General features: G+C 45.0%; 3 protein-coding genes across 3 annotated transcripts; 1 reads left to right on the top strand and 2 right to left on the bottom strand.

The window, feature by feature from the left end:
* Positions 1 to 740: 740 nt before the first annotated feature.
* On the top strand, positions 741 to 2,174 carry LOC120425058 (serine protease easter-like). Its single transcript, XM_039589431.2, has 4 exons — positions 741 to 900; positions 975 to 1,371; positions 1,439 to 1,644; positions 1,701 to 2,174. The coding sequence occupies exons 1-4, from the start codon at positions 834 to 836 to the stop codon at positions 2,135 to 2,137; spliced, it is 1,107 nt and encodes a 368-aa protein (XP_039445365.1). The 5' UTR covers positions 741 to 833; the 3' UTR covers positions 2,138 to 2,174.
* LOC120425062 (coiled-coil domain-containing protein 103) lies at positions 2,158 to 2,572 on the bottom strand. The gene is made up of 2 exons (XM_039589435.2): positions 2,340 to 2,572; positions 2,158 to 2,286 (listed from the first exon to the last, which is right to left on the bottom strand). Exons 1-2 carry the CDS (start codon positions 2,471 to 2,473, stop codon positions 2,187 to 2,189), a joined length of 234 nt encoding a protein of 77 aa, XP_039445369.1. The 5' UTR covers positions 2,474 to 2,572; the 3' UTR covers positions 2,158 to 2,186.
* Positions 2,573 to 2,676: 104 nt separating this feature from the next.
* LOC120425050 (titin-like) lies at positions 2,677 to 13,492 on the bottom strand. The gene is made up of 4 exons (XM_039589423.2): positions 13,179 to 13,492; positions 12,887 to 13,039; positions 9,831 to 12,830; positions 2,677 to 4,203 (listed from the first exon to the last, which is right to left on the bottom strand). Exons 1-4 carry the CDS (start codon positions 13,353 to 13,355, stop codon positions 3,271 to 3,273), a joined length of 4,263 nt encoding a protein of 1,420 aa, XP_039445357.1. The 5' UTR covers positions 13,356 to 13,492; the 3' UTR covers positions 2,677 to 3,270.
* Between the last annotated feature and the right edge of the window lie 248 nt (positions 13,493 to 13,740).

Below are 13,740 nucleotides of genomic sequence, written 5' to 3'. Positions count from 1 at the left end.
AATTCCCATGTAAACTTTAACCCTGATGCGCGCAGCCAGTTTACAACCAAATGAGCTGGTATTTGGCATGAAAGTCCCTATGGGCATGCCCTACAAGGGGAACCATACTAAAACTTGATCCGAGAACTTTTTGAAAAACGTACCCACCCTAATGTCCACGCATCCTTCCTCCCCTGTAGATTCTGTAAAATGTGATCCGTTCACAGAATCCTCTCTGCGGTAAACACAACGCAGTAGGGCTGGCCGCTTTGATTTTTGTATTACATTTTCGGGTATTCTCGGATGTACTGCAATTATTAATATTGACAAGAAAAGTGCTTGGGGCGTAATCTAATCACAAGATTTTCCAGCATGCTTTCATCGGACTGGCTGCGTTTGTGTTAGATTAGATTAGATTAGATTAGATGAGGCAACTCACGATTATCCCTCGCCCAGTATAACGTTTTCGCAGTGAAACTAGCCGCTTTTATGCGCATTTTGTGATATTCTTTGCATTGAAATTTCTAAAATTAGGTTGGAAAATTTAAATTTAATTAGTTTTGTTATTATTTTCAAAGCCAACCGTCGGATTACCCATTGATCATTACCGGCCATGCGTCTCCACCTAGCCGCTACGCATCGGTTTTACTTTCAATGGTAAAGATCAGCGCACGCGACTCTGTAAGCGGATTCCACACAGGTCGTTTGCGATTCAACGTTTGCTTGGTGTTTAATCATGTCGCGGATCAGATGAATGTGCAAGCTATGTATAGGTAGACTTTAAGTCACTGTTCACCGCACGAGGGATAATCAGTCGAGTTCAAGTGTTCGTGTGGGCAAGGTACTTCTAGGAAATGACGGACTCCGGTTGTTGTTTTGCCGCAGGTCTAATTTTGCTGATTGGCCTGACCGGCGGTGATCGTAAGTTGCTTCATTCGGCGATCTTTTCAAGGTTATTCTTTCTTACGGTGTGTTGTTGTTTTTGACGATTGTAGCTATTCCACGACCATGCGTGACTCCATCGGGTTCTGCTGGGCAGTGCGTACCGCTGGAGCAGTGTTCGAATCTGTACGCGATCAAGCAGTTATCTCCTGCGAATGCAAAGAACGATCTGCTGAAACGAGCCGAGTGTGATGCGCTACCGGCAGGGAAAGGAGTCTGTTGCCAGCCGGAGCGGATATTCGCCCTGCCGGAAAAGTGCGGACTTGCCTCGTACGATCGTATTGCCAACGGGAACGAGACGGCCGTGTTCGAGTTTCCCTGGATGGCGCTGCTGATGTACCGGGATACGCTCGAGGACGAACTGACGCCGAACTGTGGCGGATCGTTGATCAGCGATCGGTACGTCCTGACGGCGGCCCATTGTCTGACGGAGAACGCGCATTCTAAGCTGTGAGTCATAGATCGCGTAACATCTGCGTGTTGAATTAATAGTCATATATTTGTGTTTTTGTGATAGTGAGTTTGTGCGGCTTGGCGAGCACACGATCAGCAAACAAGAGGACTGCAACAACTACACGCTGGATGGCGTTGTAGAACTGGACTGCGCCGGACCGGTCGAGGATGTGGCGATCGAGTCGGTGATCAAGCACAGCGATCATCGGCGCAAGTTTGGCGGGCACGACATCGGGTTGATTCGATTGGCGAGGAAGATCGTCTTCAAAGGTGACTGAAGATCACTAATCAGCGGAGTAGTTGTACAAAACTCGCGCTTCTTTCAGACCACATCCAGCCAATCTGCCTGCCGCTGCATCCGGAGCTTAAAAATGTCCTCCTCCCGGAATACTACGTCGCCGGATGGGGCTACACCGAAAACATGGAACGATCGGATGTGTTGCTGAAGGCCAAGCTGGAGCGGGTTGAGACTCCGACGTGTCAGAAGCAAATCGACGAGGTGGCCAGGACGTCGCGCAAGAAGATCAAAATCACGCTCGACGACAAGCAAATCTGCGCTGGGGGGAAGGATTTGGTGGACAGTTGCCAGGGGGACTCCGGCGGCCCGTTGATGTGGCTGTCGAAGGTGCGGAACCAGTCCCGGTACGTGCTTTTTGGGGTGGTTTCGTTCGGAATCGAAAACTGTGGCTTGGTTAATTTTCCCGGGGTTTACGTCCGCGTGGGAAGCTACCTCGGGTGGATTATGTCGAATATGAAAGCTTGATATTAAAATAGAATAAAACACTTTTTATGGAAACCGATTTGCAATTTATTCAATTGTTACAAGGCTGGTTCCACCGGCTGCGCTTGGTTTTGGCGTTCCGCTTATCCTGCGGGCTCAACGGCGTCAAGTGGGCAGCATCGACAATGTCCCTGAAAGCAAAAGCATTCCGTAGTCATCGTCGCTTCATCGATTGCACACCTACTTGAACTCGTCGTAATTCTTGGAGCTGTACACCGCCCGCAGCTTGGCGTCGTTCCGCAGATGGTACAGCTCGTCGCCCTGGATCTGCTCCAGGCATTGGGCCTCGAGCCGTTTAATGTCCGCGGCGGAAATCATTCTGGTTCCGGAATCGACTTTTTCAGCACTAGTAAATAAACAATGTCGTTTTTGTTGCCATGGATACCGTATCGATCAAAGTTTGCCAATTAGACATGTTGTCAAGGAGACGTAAAACCGAACCTTCAATTTGGCGGGAAAAATCAAGTCGTTTATGTTTAGGGAGGTTGGCCTACTTCGGTCAGAATAAAACAATGACACTTTATTTACTGTTGATTTATTAGATTATTTCGCCGTCACTCTTATTTCACTATCCACTATTACTTTCAGCAATACAGATTTCCTTTTTTTTATTTTGTTGTTGCTCACATCACTTATTTCCAAAAACAATCTCTTACACGTCTATTCTGGGATCTACTCTTACATTCAGAATAATGTCTATAGTTTATCGACTAATTATCTTGTCTAAATTATTTAGCAAATGTGAAAACTTAGGAGTACTCTATTTTTTTGCTTCTTTAAAAAAAGAACTTAGGAAGAAAATATTTTAATGCTCCAGAATTGAGCGATAAGCACGAAAAAAATAATAATTCCGGTTTCGTGAGTAATGTAGTCGCAAATTATAAAGAAACTATACAAGCTCTTTCAACCAAATCGTCGAACATATCTGGCTGGCAAATAATACACTTATCTATTCATGCGTTCGTGAATATGCGCGTGTCACGAATTCACCACTCTCGAAACACTCTCTAATAGTTATAATGTAGGAGGAAGATTTGTCGCAGATCCAAAGGGGGTGAGGTCAAGACAATAAAACACTGGATTTCAAAAAAATGAAGCTACGCTGCCGTTCCCCTTTACAACGATTGCTCCTGACCGTTGCCAGTACCTTCATTCGCTTGCGCCACCGGCGCCGGTGGCATCATCTCGTTCAGCAGTTCGCGCTCAATGGCCAGCTGCAGATCGTCGGGTTGCTGCGGCGCCCCGCCGGAAATCTCGTCCAGCTTGTTGTTCAGCAAGCTGTCCAAATCGACGTCGAGGCCGCCCGTCTCGGGCGGTTGCGTGCCGGTTTCGGTCACCGACGTCGAGCAGTCCAGGTCCGGTGGCCTCAAGCCCTCCGTCAGCAGGTTCTGCAGCTCCTCAAAGTCGGACTCGGGTGCTGGCTTGGGTGGTTCGTCGGATTTCTCGGGTCGAGGTTCCGGTTGCTCTTGTGAGTTTTGCTCGTACTCGTCCATGGGCGTGTCCGAAATGGGCGACGTAGATTCCTCCGGAATGTCTTCGAGGGGTTCGTCAAGTTTTGCTGGCGCGTCTTCCGGTTCTGCTGGCTGGTCTTGCTCTTCGCCGTTAGTGTCTTCTGGTGTTGATTCAACTTCGTCTTCCTTGGTCTCTTCAGCAGGAGCTGGTGATGGTTCAGAGCATTCTTGAGGGTTCTGCTCTTCAGCGGACTCCTGTTCGTCTTGATTCTCCTCTGGCGACTTTTCTTCATCCTCCGGTTCTTCAGTTTTCTGCTCTTCTGGCGACTTCGTTTCTTCCTGAATCTCTTTAGGAGAAGATTCCTCCACCTCCGGCTCTTCAGGAGTAGATTCTTCTTCTTCCGGTTCTTCAGGAGAAGCATCTTTCGCCTCCGGTTCATCAGCTTCTTCAGGTGAAGATTTCGCATCTTCGTCTTCCTTTTCGTCAATTTCTTCCGTCGCAGGTTCTTCGACCTTTTCAGGACTAGAACCTGGTTCCTCGTCATTTGCGTCATCTTTCTCCTTTGCTGCAGGCTCTTCAGCCTGTTCTGGGACATCCTTTGAACAGAAAAAAAGGAAATTTTATATTTTTTACTCATACTTTTCACAATTATTGACCCTGGTCGAGAAAAGCGGGATGTTTGAATAAAAATAATTAAACAAAAAGTTTGAAATGCTGATATGCCAATATTAGGTTCCCGATAAAAATACATGTTGTTTCCCAGAGGCGTCGCGTCCACCTGTTCAACCTGTTAATAGGACAGGTGATCATTTTGATTACTTTCTGAAGAAAGAATTAAAAAATGTTCGTCAAAATAATTGAACGAACACGCCAACTTTTCTTGAAATCATGAAACAGCCAAGCGCATTCGTATCATAGAGCGTCAATGAAAATTCTCCCAAGAAGCCGCCAACCTGATCGGATTTCTCCATGCACGAGTTCCCATACAACGCATCCAAAAATACACCGAAAGCCTCCCCTATTTGTACACGCTGGACGGTATGAATGTGGTAGTTCAGGGTGTGCATGAAAGCTTTTGGACAGTCGACATAAAAGCGCGCGAGCCGAGACACGAGCAGGGAGAGAGCAAAATATGGAGCTTTCTCTCTCTCTTTGAACTTTGCTCTCTCCCTGCTCGTGTCTCGGCTCGCGCGCTTTTATGTCGACTGTCCAAAAGCTTTCATGCACACCCTGAACTACCACATTCATACCGTCCAGCGTGTTCAAATAGGGGAGGCTTTCGGTGTATTTTTGGATGCGTTGTATGGGAACTCGTGCATGGAGAAATCCGAACAGGTTGGCGACTGCTTGGGAGAATTTTCAGTGCGCGTTAGATTTTCATTGAGAGCTCTATGGATACCAATGCGCTTGACTGTTCCATGATTTCAAGACGATTTGGCGTGTTCGCTCAAATATTAAATATTTTTGTAAAACTTTTTTAATTGTTATAAATAGTAGAACGGCATGTTGCTTCCAAAAAGCGTTTTTTACTGAAATAAAGTAATAATTTGCAAAATAATTTAGAAGAAAATAGCACCAAATTTTTAACCTACCAAGCATACAATAATTTCCTTTACATGTTGTTTGTCCAAAAACAAAAAAAAAAAAACAAAATAAAGCTTAAATAAGCTGTCGTTATAATGTCTACTTGGTTTGAATTTTTGAGTTTTGATCGTGTAATTTGAGAAAACTTTATAATGTGATGTTTTTTATTTTATTTTATGGATTTGAAACATCAAATTTTCATCGATTTTAATTTTTTCCCTCTAGTTTTTTAGGGAAATTTGTAAGAGAAACGTAAAATACATTTTTTATGGCCTAACTGTTTTGGTCAGGAAACTAGAGCACGTGATATCAGGATTAGAATTGTCAACATCCGGAATGTTTGCTTAATGAGAATTGAGAATAATGAATAATTTTTGCTCTAATCTAATCCAATGGAACATAAGAGAAGTCATTCTAAAGAAAACTCCAGGGAAAAACTTGTGGTTGGATTACGCCTCAAGTTTTGATTTAGTTTTTTATTTACAAAACAAGCTAATTATAGAAAAATACAATGTAAAAAGCATTTCACTTCTTAAAGAATGATCATTGCTGTAATTTGAAAAAGTTACTAATTCAATAAAAATCATGTGATCAACAATTCTCACAACAATATTGTTTCGAGATTTGTGGACTGTATTTCAATTTTTTCACGTCGGAGACGGAGCGAAGAAAACGCGCGTCGTACCTCTTCCGACTACACTCTTAAACATAGCTATTTATTTCTGACGTTTCAAGATGACAACAAATAGGTGCAAACAATACCAAATCAAAATATTTACACGAGAGGTGGCAAGGTTTTTTCTGTGGCGAACAAATATTGCTAACATAATCTAATTTCTCTTTATTATGTATAAAAGATATTTTTTAAAATATAATTGAGCTAAAATACTTGAAAATTACTGAAAAGATTGTTTGAACAGGTAAACATTTTGGCCATGCGTCGCCTCTGTTGTTTCCCTAATATAAACAATGTTTGCCCCCTGAATTTTGGTTAAGTTTTTAAGACAAAATGTTTAAAAGAAATTTGCATTAGCCTTATACAGGCATCTCCACTGCTGGAAGCAAACACGAAGGCAGTTAAAATTCGTTGCGGTAGCAACTTTCTCTAAATTCACTGGGATTTGACTTTTTTACCAGTTTGCCACGAAAACTAAAAAATCATTATAAAAATAAACTTAATAAAAAACTACTCAAAAATCAACTAATTAAAAAATACTCAAAAAGAAACAATTAAAAAAAATAATGAAAATTTAAAAAAAAATATGAATTAATCTATACATTTATCTAAAAATTCTCAAATTACAGCAATAATCAAAAAAAATAATACCTATATTTTTAAAATGCATTTTTCCTAATTTTTTAAAAAGTTCTAATTTAAAATTTAAAATATTTGTATTAGTTTGCTGAAATTAAGTTGAAATTTTCGGTATTGTTGAACACAATAAAAGAGATTTTTATAAGAGCTTTGCACGAGCAGAAAAGATATGTCGTTGATTTTTTTTTTTAAATAAGTTTGAAACAATAGTTTCACGAACCTTCTGCCTCTCAAGCAGAAGGTCCAGGGATCAAATCCCAGTCGGTCCCAGAAAATTTTGAATTGGGAACTGAACATAGAATATGACAATTATTTGAAATGATCCGTAATGAATGAAATGTGCTTGCTGGTCAAATGTGGAAATATGTTAATTTTAAAAATTAAATCACATTATTTCAATCTAGGAGGTCAGTAAAAGTTTTTTGGAGTTATGTTTTTGGTAAATTTTCGTCATTTAAATATTAGAAAACGGAAAATTCTTTCACTCATCGCTCCGCTTCGCTAGGAGACGGTGATTTAAGCGAATTCCAGACTGGATTTCGCCATGTGATGTGATGATTGTCTTAGCCCAAGTTGCCTAGGAATTGATAATTGGAAATAGAACCAATTCCACCTGAACCAGTTTCTCACCACCATGACAGCCGTACATGGCCGTTCACTCCCATCCCCCACCACGCACCAGGAACAAGGAAAGGGATTTTGGAAAACGGGAAGTGTTGGTGCTCCACTTTTTAAGGGGATAAGGGATAGTCTCCATGATATCTCCAAGTTAGTTTCGCTTGGAGTTTGACAGTTTTTTTCTAGTTGTTGAATTGAAGAATTCGACGGTAACATTTCAAAAGGCATCATGTACATTTTGACACTTTCTGGGTTATTGCATATTCTGAAAGTACTCCTAATAAGCTACCTCTCCACCAAAAATGAGCAAAAGTTACTTCAGTAAAGTCTGTTTAATCATGATTTTAAATAAAGCAACATAAACAAAATCTCTGCCATCAGCAGTCCCTGTTTATATAGCCCTGTCAACCTGTCAAACAAAAGACTACATGAACCTCGTGACGAAAAAAAAGCATCATGAACAAAGCGCCATGTACATTCGGCGAAGAAAAACGAATCATAACAAAGCGCCCCCCCTCAATGACAGCAGGGTGATATCGACGTGGGTGATTTCAAAAGGAGTTATTTTTGTTTTACTCAAATAAAATTACGGAAATGATGTTTTATTGAATTTGGATGATCAAGTATCAATAAAAGCAACGTTTTTCATCGTTTGTTATTATTAGAACATCTTATTTTGCTTTTATATTAAAATGGGAATTGAAAATGGATGCTCAACATTCAAATGCTTTTTTTTCAAATCGCATGGTTTGTACATGATGCTTTTTGAAATGTTGGCGTCGAATTTTTAAGTTTATGAACTATTAAATTTATTGCGCATTTTGCACTTCACTTCGCACTCTTGCGCACTTATTTTCATCACAGTATCTTTTGACCACAGTGATTTTTCATTACACTTCCAGCCGTAACCATGGAACACTTGTTTTTGTTTGTAGCTGATTTGTTTTTGCAAAGTCAAAAATGTTTATTTAATGATTTTTTTTTTTGCTGCAAATGAACTTGCGATCAAATAATGTAAACCGGGAATCAAATTGAGTAGCAAATGAAAAATAATACGATTTTATTTCAAAAACTAACTTAAATCCACCTATGTGGCTGGAGCCTTCCTCACTCATTACCAACAATGGGTGATATGAGTGGTTTGGAAACATATTTCAACTATTTTTTAGATCCGGAATAAAAATGTACATACATATCACTTAAGTGGCCATATCTCGAGACAGGGTTGCCAGATCTTCAATGTTTTGGACTCGTTGGATAGGTTTTTCAATAACCTAACCAACGACGGGTCGGATGGTGAATCCGGACATAGTTTACATACATTTAAGTGAGATCCGGCTTCCAAAAAGTACATAAATATAACTTTAGTGGCCATATATCGAGACAGGGTTGCCAGATCTTCAATGCATTGGACTCGTTGGAAAGGTTTTTTGATAACCTAATCAATGATGGGTCGGATGGTGCATCCGGACATAGTTTACATACATTTAAGTGGGATCCGGCTTCCTAATAGTACATAAATATCACTTAAGTGGACATATATCGATACAGGGTTGCCAGATCTTCAATGTTTTTGACTCATTGGAAAGGTTTTTTGATAACCTAACCAACGATGGGTCGGATGGTGGTTCCGGACATAGTTTCATACATTTATGTGGGATCCGGCTTCCTAATAGTACATAAATATCACTTAAGTGGACATATCTTGAGACAGGGTTGCCAGATCTTCAATGTTTTGGACTCGTTGGATAGGTTTTACAATAACCTAACGAACGATGGGTTGGATGGTGGATCCGGACATAGTTTACATATATTTAAGTGAGATCCGGCTTCCAAAAAGTGCATCAATATGACCTAAGTGGCCATATATCGAGACAGGGTTGCCAGATCTTCAATGTTTTGGACTCGTTAGAAAGGTTTTTTGATAACCTAACCAACGATGGGTCGGTTGGTGGATCCGGCTTCTAAATAGTACATAAATATCACTTAAAAGGACATATCTCGAGACAGGGTTGCCAGATCTTCAATGTTTTGGACTCGTTGGAAAGGTCTTTTGATTACCTAACCAACGATGGGTTGGATGATGGATCCGGACATAGTTTTCATGCATATAAGTGAGATCCGGATATATGTGAAAACACATTTTTATATATAACTTTTGAACTATTTATCGAAACTTCAAACAATTCTATAGCGATGTATGGGACCCTAAACCAAGTCGAATGCAACCGGTTTGATCAAAATCGGACCAGCCAGTGCTGAGAAAACTTGGCAAGAATTTTGGACACATACATACATACTCACACACACACATACACACACACACACATACACACACACAGACATTTGTTCAGTTTTCGATTCTGAGTCGATAGGTATACATGAATATAGGTCTACGAGCTGTTTTTCAAAAGTTCATTTTTCGAGCAGGATTATAGCCTTACCTCTGTGAGGAAGGCAAAATGTTGTCTATCTAACCCTTTTAGGCCTGATGGGTCCCAAAATACAACATTTGCTAAACTAGTCGTTTATTTTCCAACGGCCCTAAAAATCATTTGCCCATCACTACCTATTTTTTTCCTCGAAATTCAGGCATGAATGGGTTGAGCCAGCAATTTCAAACTCATTATTTTTATACCCTTCAGGGTTAATATGATTTGCCCCCCAGGAGTGGAGACGCCCTAACGATGTATCATCTCTACTTACCTTTGACTTCTCCTCCTCTTCAACCGCACTGGGCTGCTCCACCACGCCATTCTGAGATTCCTCCGGTTCCTCCTTGATGGGCATCGGAAACTCGTCCTCTTCCGCATCGTCCGCACTTTCCGCTGGCGGCGCTTCTTCCGGTGCCTCCTCCTTAATCGGCATCGGAAACTCGTCCTGCTCTTCTTCCTCGTCTCCCCCATCCGCCACCTTCTTTTCATCAGCAGCAGTCGAAGACTCCTCCGTCGGTTCCTCCTTGATTGGCATCGGGAAGTCATCCTCGACGGCGGCGTCCTTCGCTATCGACTGCACCTGGGCAATTACGGGGACGGGTTGCTCCGGTGCGGGTTCCGCGTCCCCGGAAATACTGCTTCGCGTGGAGGAAGATGCCGTCGAGGCGGCCGCGTTGCCCACGACGTTCGTGATGACCGGGAGAGGGGATGCGGACTGTGGGGGTTCGGACGCGCTCTTGGCCGCGGCCTCGGCCGCCATTCGTTGCTTGAGCAGGGCGAACGGGTTGATTTTGACCTTGGATTTCTTTTTCTTCTCCGTTGGTTTTGGGGTGGCGTCCGGTGAGGGTGATGGGGTGGCAGATTTGGTTGCTGGTTCCACCGGGCGGTCCGGTTTTTCCTGCTTGATGCGAACTCCGTCGAATGCGATAACGGGGGAGGGTTCCCTCGTTTGGCGTTGCTTCTTGCGGGCAGGAGCTTCGCCCAGATCTTGCGCTTCGATTGGTGAACTTGAGGATTCCAGTTCTTCCGGGTCGATGCGCTCCTGCTTGATGCGGATTCCGCCGGGAAGTTCCGAGGATTGTGCGGCGATGATTTCTTGCCGTTCGTACGCGGGATCGACCTTTTCCTGCTTGATTCGCACAGCCAAAACGTTCGGCTTTTTGTAGACACTTTTTCGTGCCTTGGACTGGGAGCGTTCCTCCACCTCGTCTCCTTCGTCGTCGTCCACGCTGATCGGTTCCGAGACCGTTGCGTTGAGGAGACCTTTTTCCTTTTTGATTTTGAGGATAAGCGTCGGCTTGGGTGAGCCTCGGACTGGCCCGGAGGACGAGCTGAGGGTGGACGCCGGGGAGGCCACCGAAGTGCGCGACTCGGGACGTCTTTTTTTAGCCGCTGGTGGTTCGGAATCTTCCTCCAAGCCGGGTTCCCGCTTGATGTTGAGCGCCAACTGCTCGTTGAACGTCGTGTCTTGTGGTGGCGGTGCTTCTTTGTCGGCCGGTTGAGATTCACTTTCGGCAGGCGTGTCCTCTTCCTGCTTGATGGGCATCGGGAAGGGAATTTCTTCCGCGGCAGGTGCCGGAGCTGCCGCTGGTGGTGGCGGTGGCGCAGCAGCTTCTTCGTCATCTTCGTCCTGGAATCCTCCGTAGTCGTTACCCGATTCTTCGTAGTTGTCGTCATCGTCGTCGCCATTTCCAAGCGGTTCCTGAAGTTGCGACGGTTCCGTGTCAATTTCGGTGGTTTCCTGCTTGAAGGTCGTCTTGGCCAGCACCACCATCGGCATCTTGCACAGTGCCAGCTGCTCGTCCATGCTCATCTGGGCGGCCTGCTCGGCAAACTCGTCCGCCTTCCGTTCTTCCTCGGTTCGCGTGTCCACCGGAGAGCTGCTGTTTTCGGCGGTGGGCGTGTCGACGTTCCGAACGCGGTCCTTGGTTTTGTCCTTTTTCTTTTTCTTCTTTTTGGCCTTGGCCTCGGAAATACTGGCGATCGCTTCCGTGACGGAGCTGAGCAGATTGTTGATGGTGGCAATGTCGGTGTCCTTGTCCAGCTTGGAACCGGTGTCGAGCAGGGTGGCAATCTTGTCTGCTGCGGCATCGGCCGGAGCAGCAGCTGGAGCTGGAGCTTCAACGGAGGGAGGTGCGTTCTTGGGCCGTCCTCGCTTCCTGGCGCTGGACGAAGGAGTCGGTGCAGGAGCTTCCGGTTCCAGCTCGAGCGGAGGCGGGAACGGAATTTCTCGCTCCTCCTTGGGCAGTTCCGGTTCGGCGGGCAACGAACGACGTGTTCGACGTTCGGCGGTACCAGCGGCCGTTCCCGGGACGGCGGCAGCTCCGGATTTGCTGTTGACAGCTGCGGGCTGCTCAACCGGTTCATCTTTCGGGATGAGCAGCGGTTCCGGCGGGGGCAGTGTTCCCGTGCAGAACATCATGTAGTGACGGGTGAGGATTTGCTTCTTCACAAAGTACTTGTCACACTTGGGACACTTGGACTTGGGCTTCAGGAAGCAGCTGTGCCATTCGAACAGGTTCTGCGTCTTGAACTTTCTGTTGCACAACCGACACTGCACATCCGGTAGAATCGCCGGAGGGCGACCCCGGGAAATGCGGCCACACGCATTCAGCGAAACGTGTTTGACTAGGGCAGCGTTTTTGTCCCATTTCCGCTTGCACTTGAAGCAAGTGTACGGAGTACGTGTCAACTGGTGCCACAGATTGTGGTCCTTGAACTCCAGCACGGACTCGAACGTTTCCCGGCACGACCCGCAGCCAAACTTGCGCACCGTCGGAACGTGTTTCAGCCCGAGATGGCTGTCCAGCTCGGTTTGCGTTTTGAACTCGTCCGAGCAGAACGAACAGGGATGTTCAAACTTGATCTTCTTCGGCACCGGCACGGTCAGTTCGGATTTCGCCGTTTGCTGCTTGCTGCTGCTCGGTTCCGCCTCATCCGGAGACGGTTCTTTGCGCTTGGAACGGGTTTGCTTCAGTTCCGCTTCGGATTCCTTGTCCTTTTCGAGTTTTTGCTGAGCCAGGAGTTGTTGCTGTTGAAGCTGCTTTAGTCGCTCCTTCTTGGTCAGGGCCTTGACCGGCGTCGACGGAACCGGTTCGTCCTTAACATCGATCGGTGCCTTAACCCGGGTGGTCGGTGCCGGAGAGGGGGATGGCGACGGCGACGGAGGCCCCCTTCGTTTCTTGCCCTTTTTGCAGCTGCTCGAACTGGCCGCTTCAATCTTCACGTCCTCCTTGACGTCCTTCACGTCGGCTTTGGCCGCAATACCAAGCTAGAAAAAGAATCGTTTTGAAAATGACCACCACACCCGAAATCGCACATCCTCACCTGCTTCCGCGACGGTTCCACCAGCGGCAGGTTCAGAATGGTCCGCGTCTGCAGATTCGTCGCTGCGCACATCAATCGATACTCGTAGAAATCGCTGATTTTGTCCACACAAAGAGAGCAAATATTTTGCGGCATCTTGTCATCCTTGCTCACCTAAACAACACCGCGCCGGAAATGGAAGAACCCAAAAACCAAACCAAAACAATTAGAGCCCAGCTCATTAAACGTAAACAATAATAAAAAGCAATCGAAAGAGAAAAAAAAGAGCAATCAAAGCAGGCGGCCCCCTCACCTCTATACCAACACAGTCGAGGATTTTTTTCGCCAGCGTCGCTTCTTCTTCGTCGCCGACTATGATCTCGATTTCGGTCTCCTCCAAAATCGGGACCTTGCTCGGCTGGTCGACCCCGCAAAGCCGGCATATTTTGTAGATCTGCTTGTGCAGAATGTTGATCGCGAAGCGCTCCATCGCGTCCGGCACCGGTGGCCACCGGCACTGCTCACTTTCCGGCCCTTTTCCGGGGCTTAAAATCGATTTTTCCGCGGACCACCTTTCAGAACACAACTTTAGCTTCCATGTTTTTTGACACTTTTTTTTCTTCTTCTCTTCTTGATGGCCGCACCAGCGCGGGGGACGGGTCGCAGATTGCGTGACGCAATTTTGACGGTCAATTTATTTTATGATGCTTTTTTATACCAAACACACACGGAATTATTCTAAAATAATTATTTACATTTTTCAACTTATAAAAAAACCTATCGCTATGCACTGCGTAACTACAAAAAATAAATACAAAATTTTAAAATTAAACTTCAGTTACGTTATTCGAGACTCCTCCCAACCGGTCGCGTCA

This window comes from Culex pipiens, chromosome 1, assembly GCF_016801865.2.
Source record: "Culex pipiens pallens isolate TS chromosome 1, TS_CPP_V2, whole genome shotgun sequence".
NCBI lineage: Eukaryota > Metazoa > Arthropoda > Insecta > Diptera > Culicidae > Culex > Culex pipiens.
Note: the sequence above shows the minus strand (reverse complement) of the source record. Positions and strands in the feature narration are given on the sequence as shown.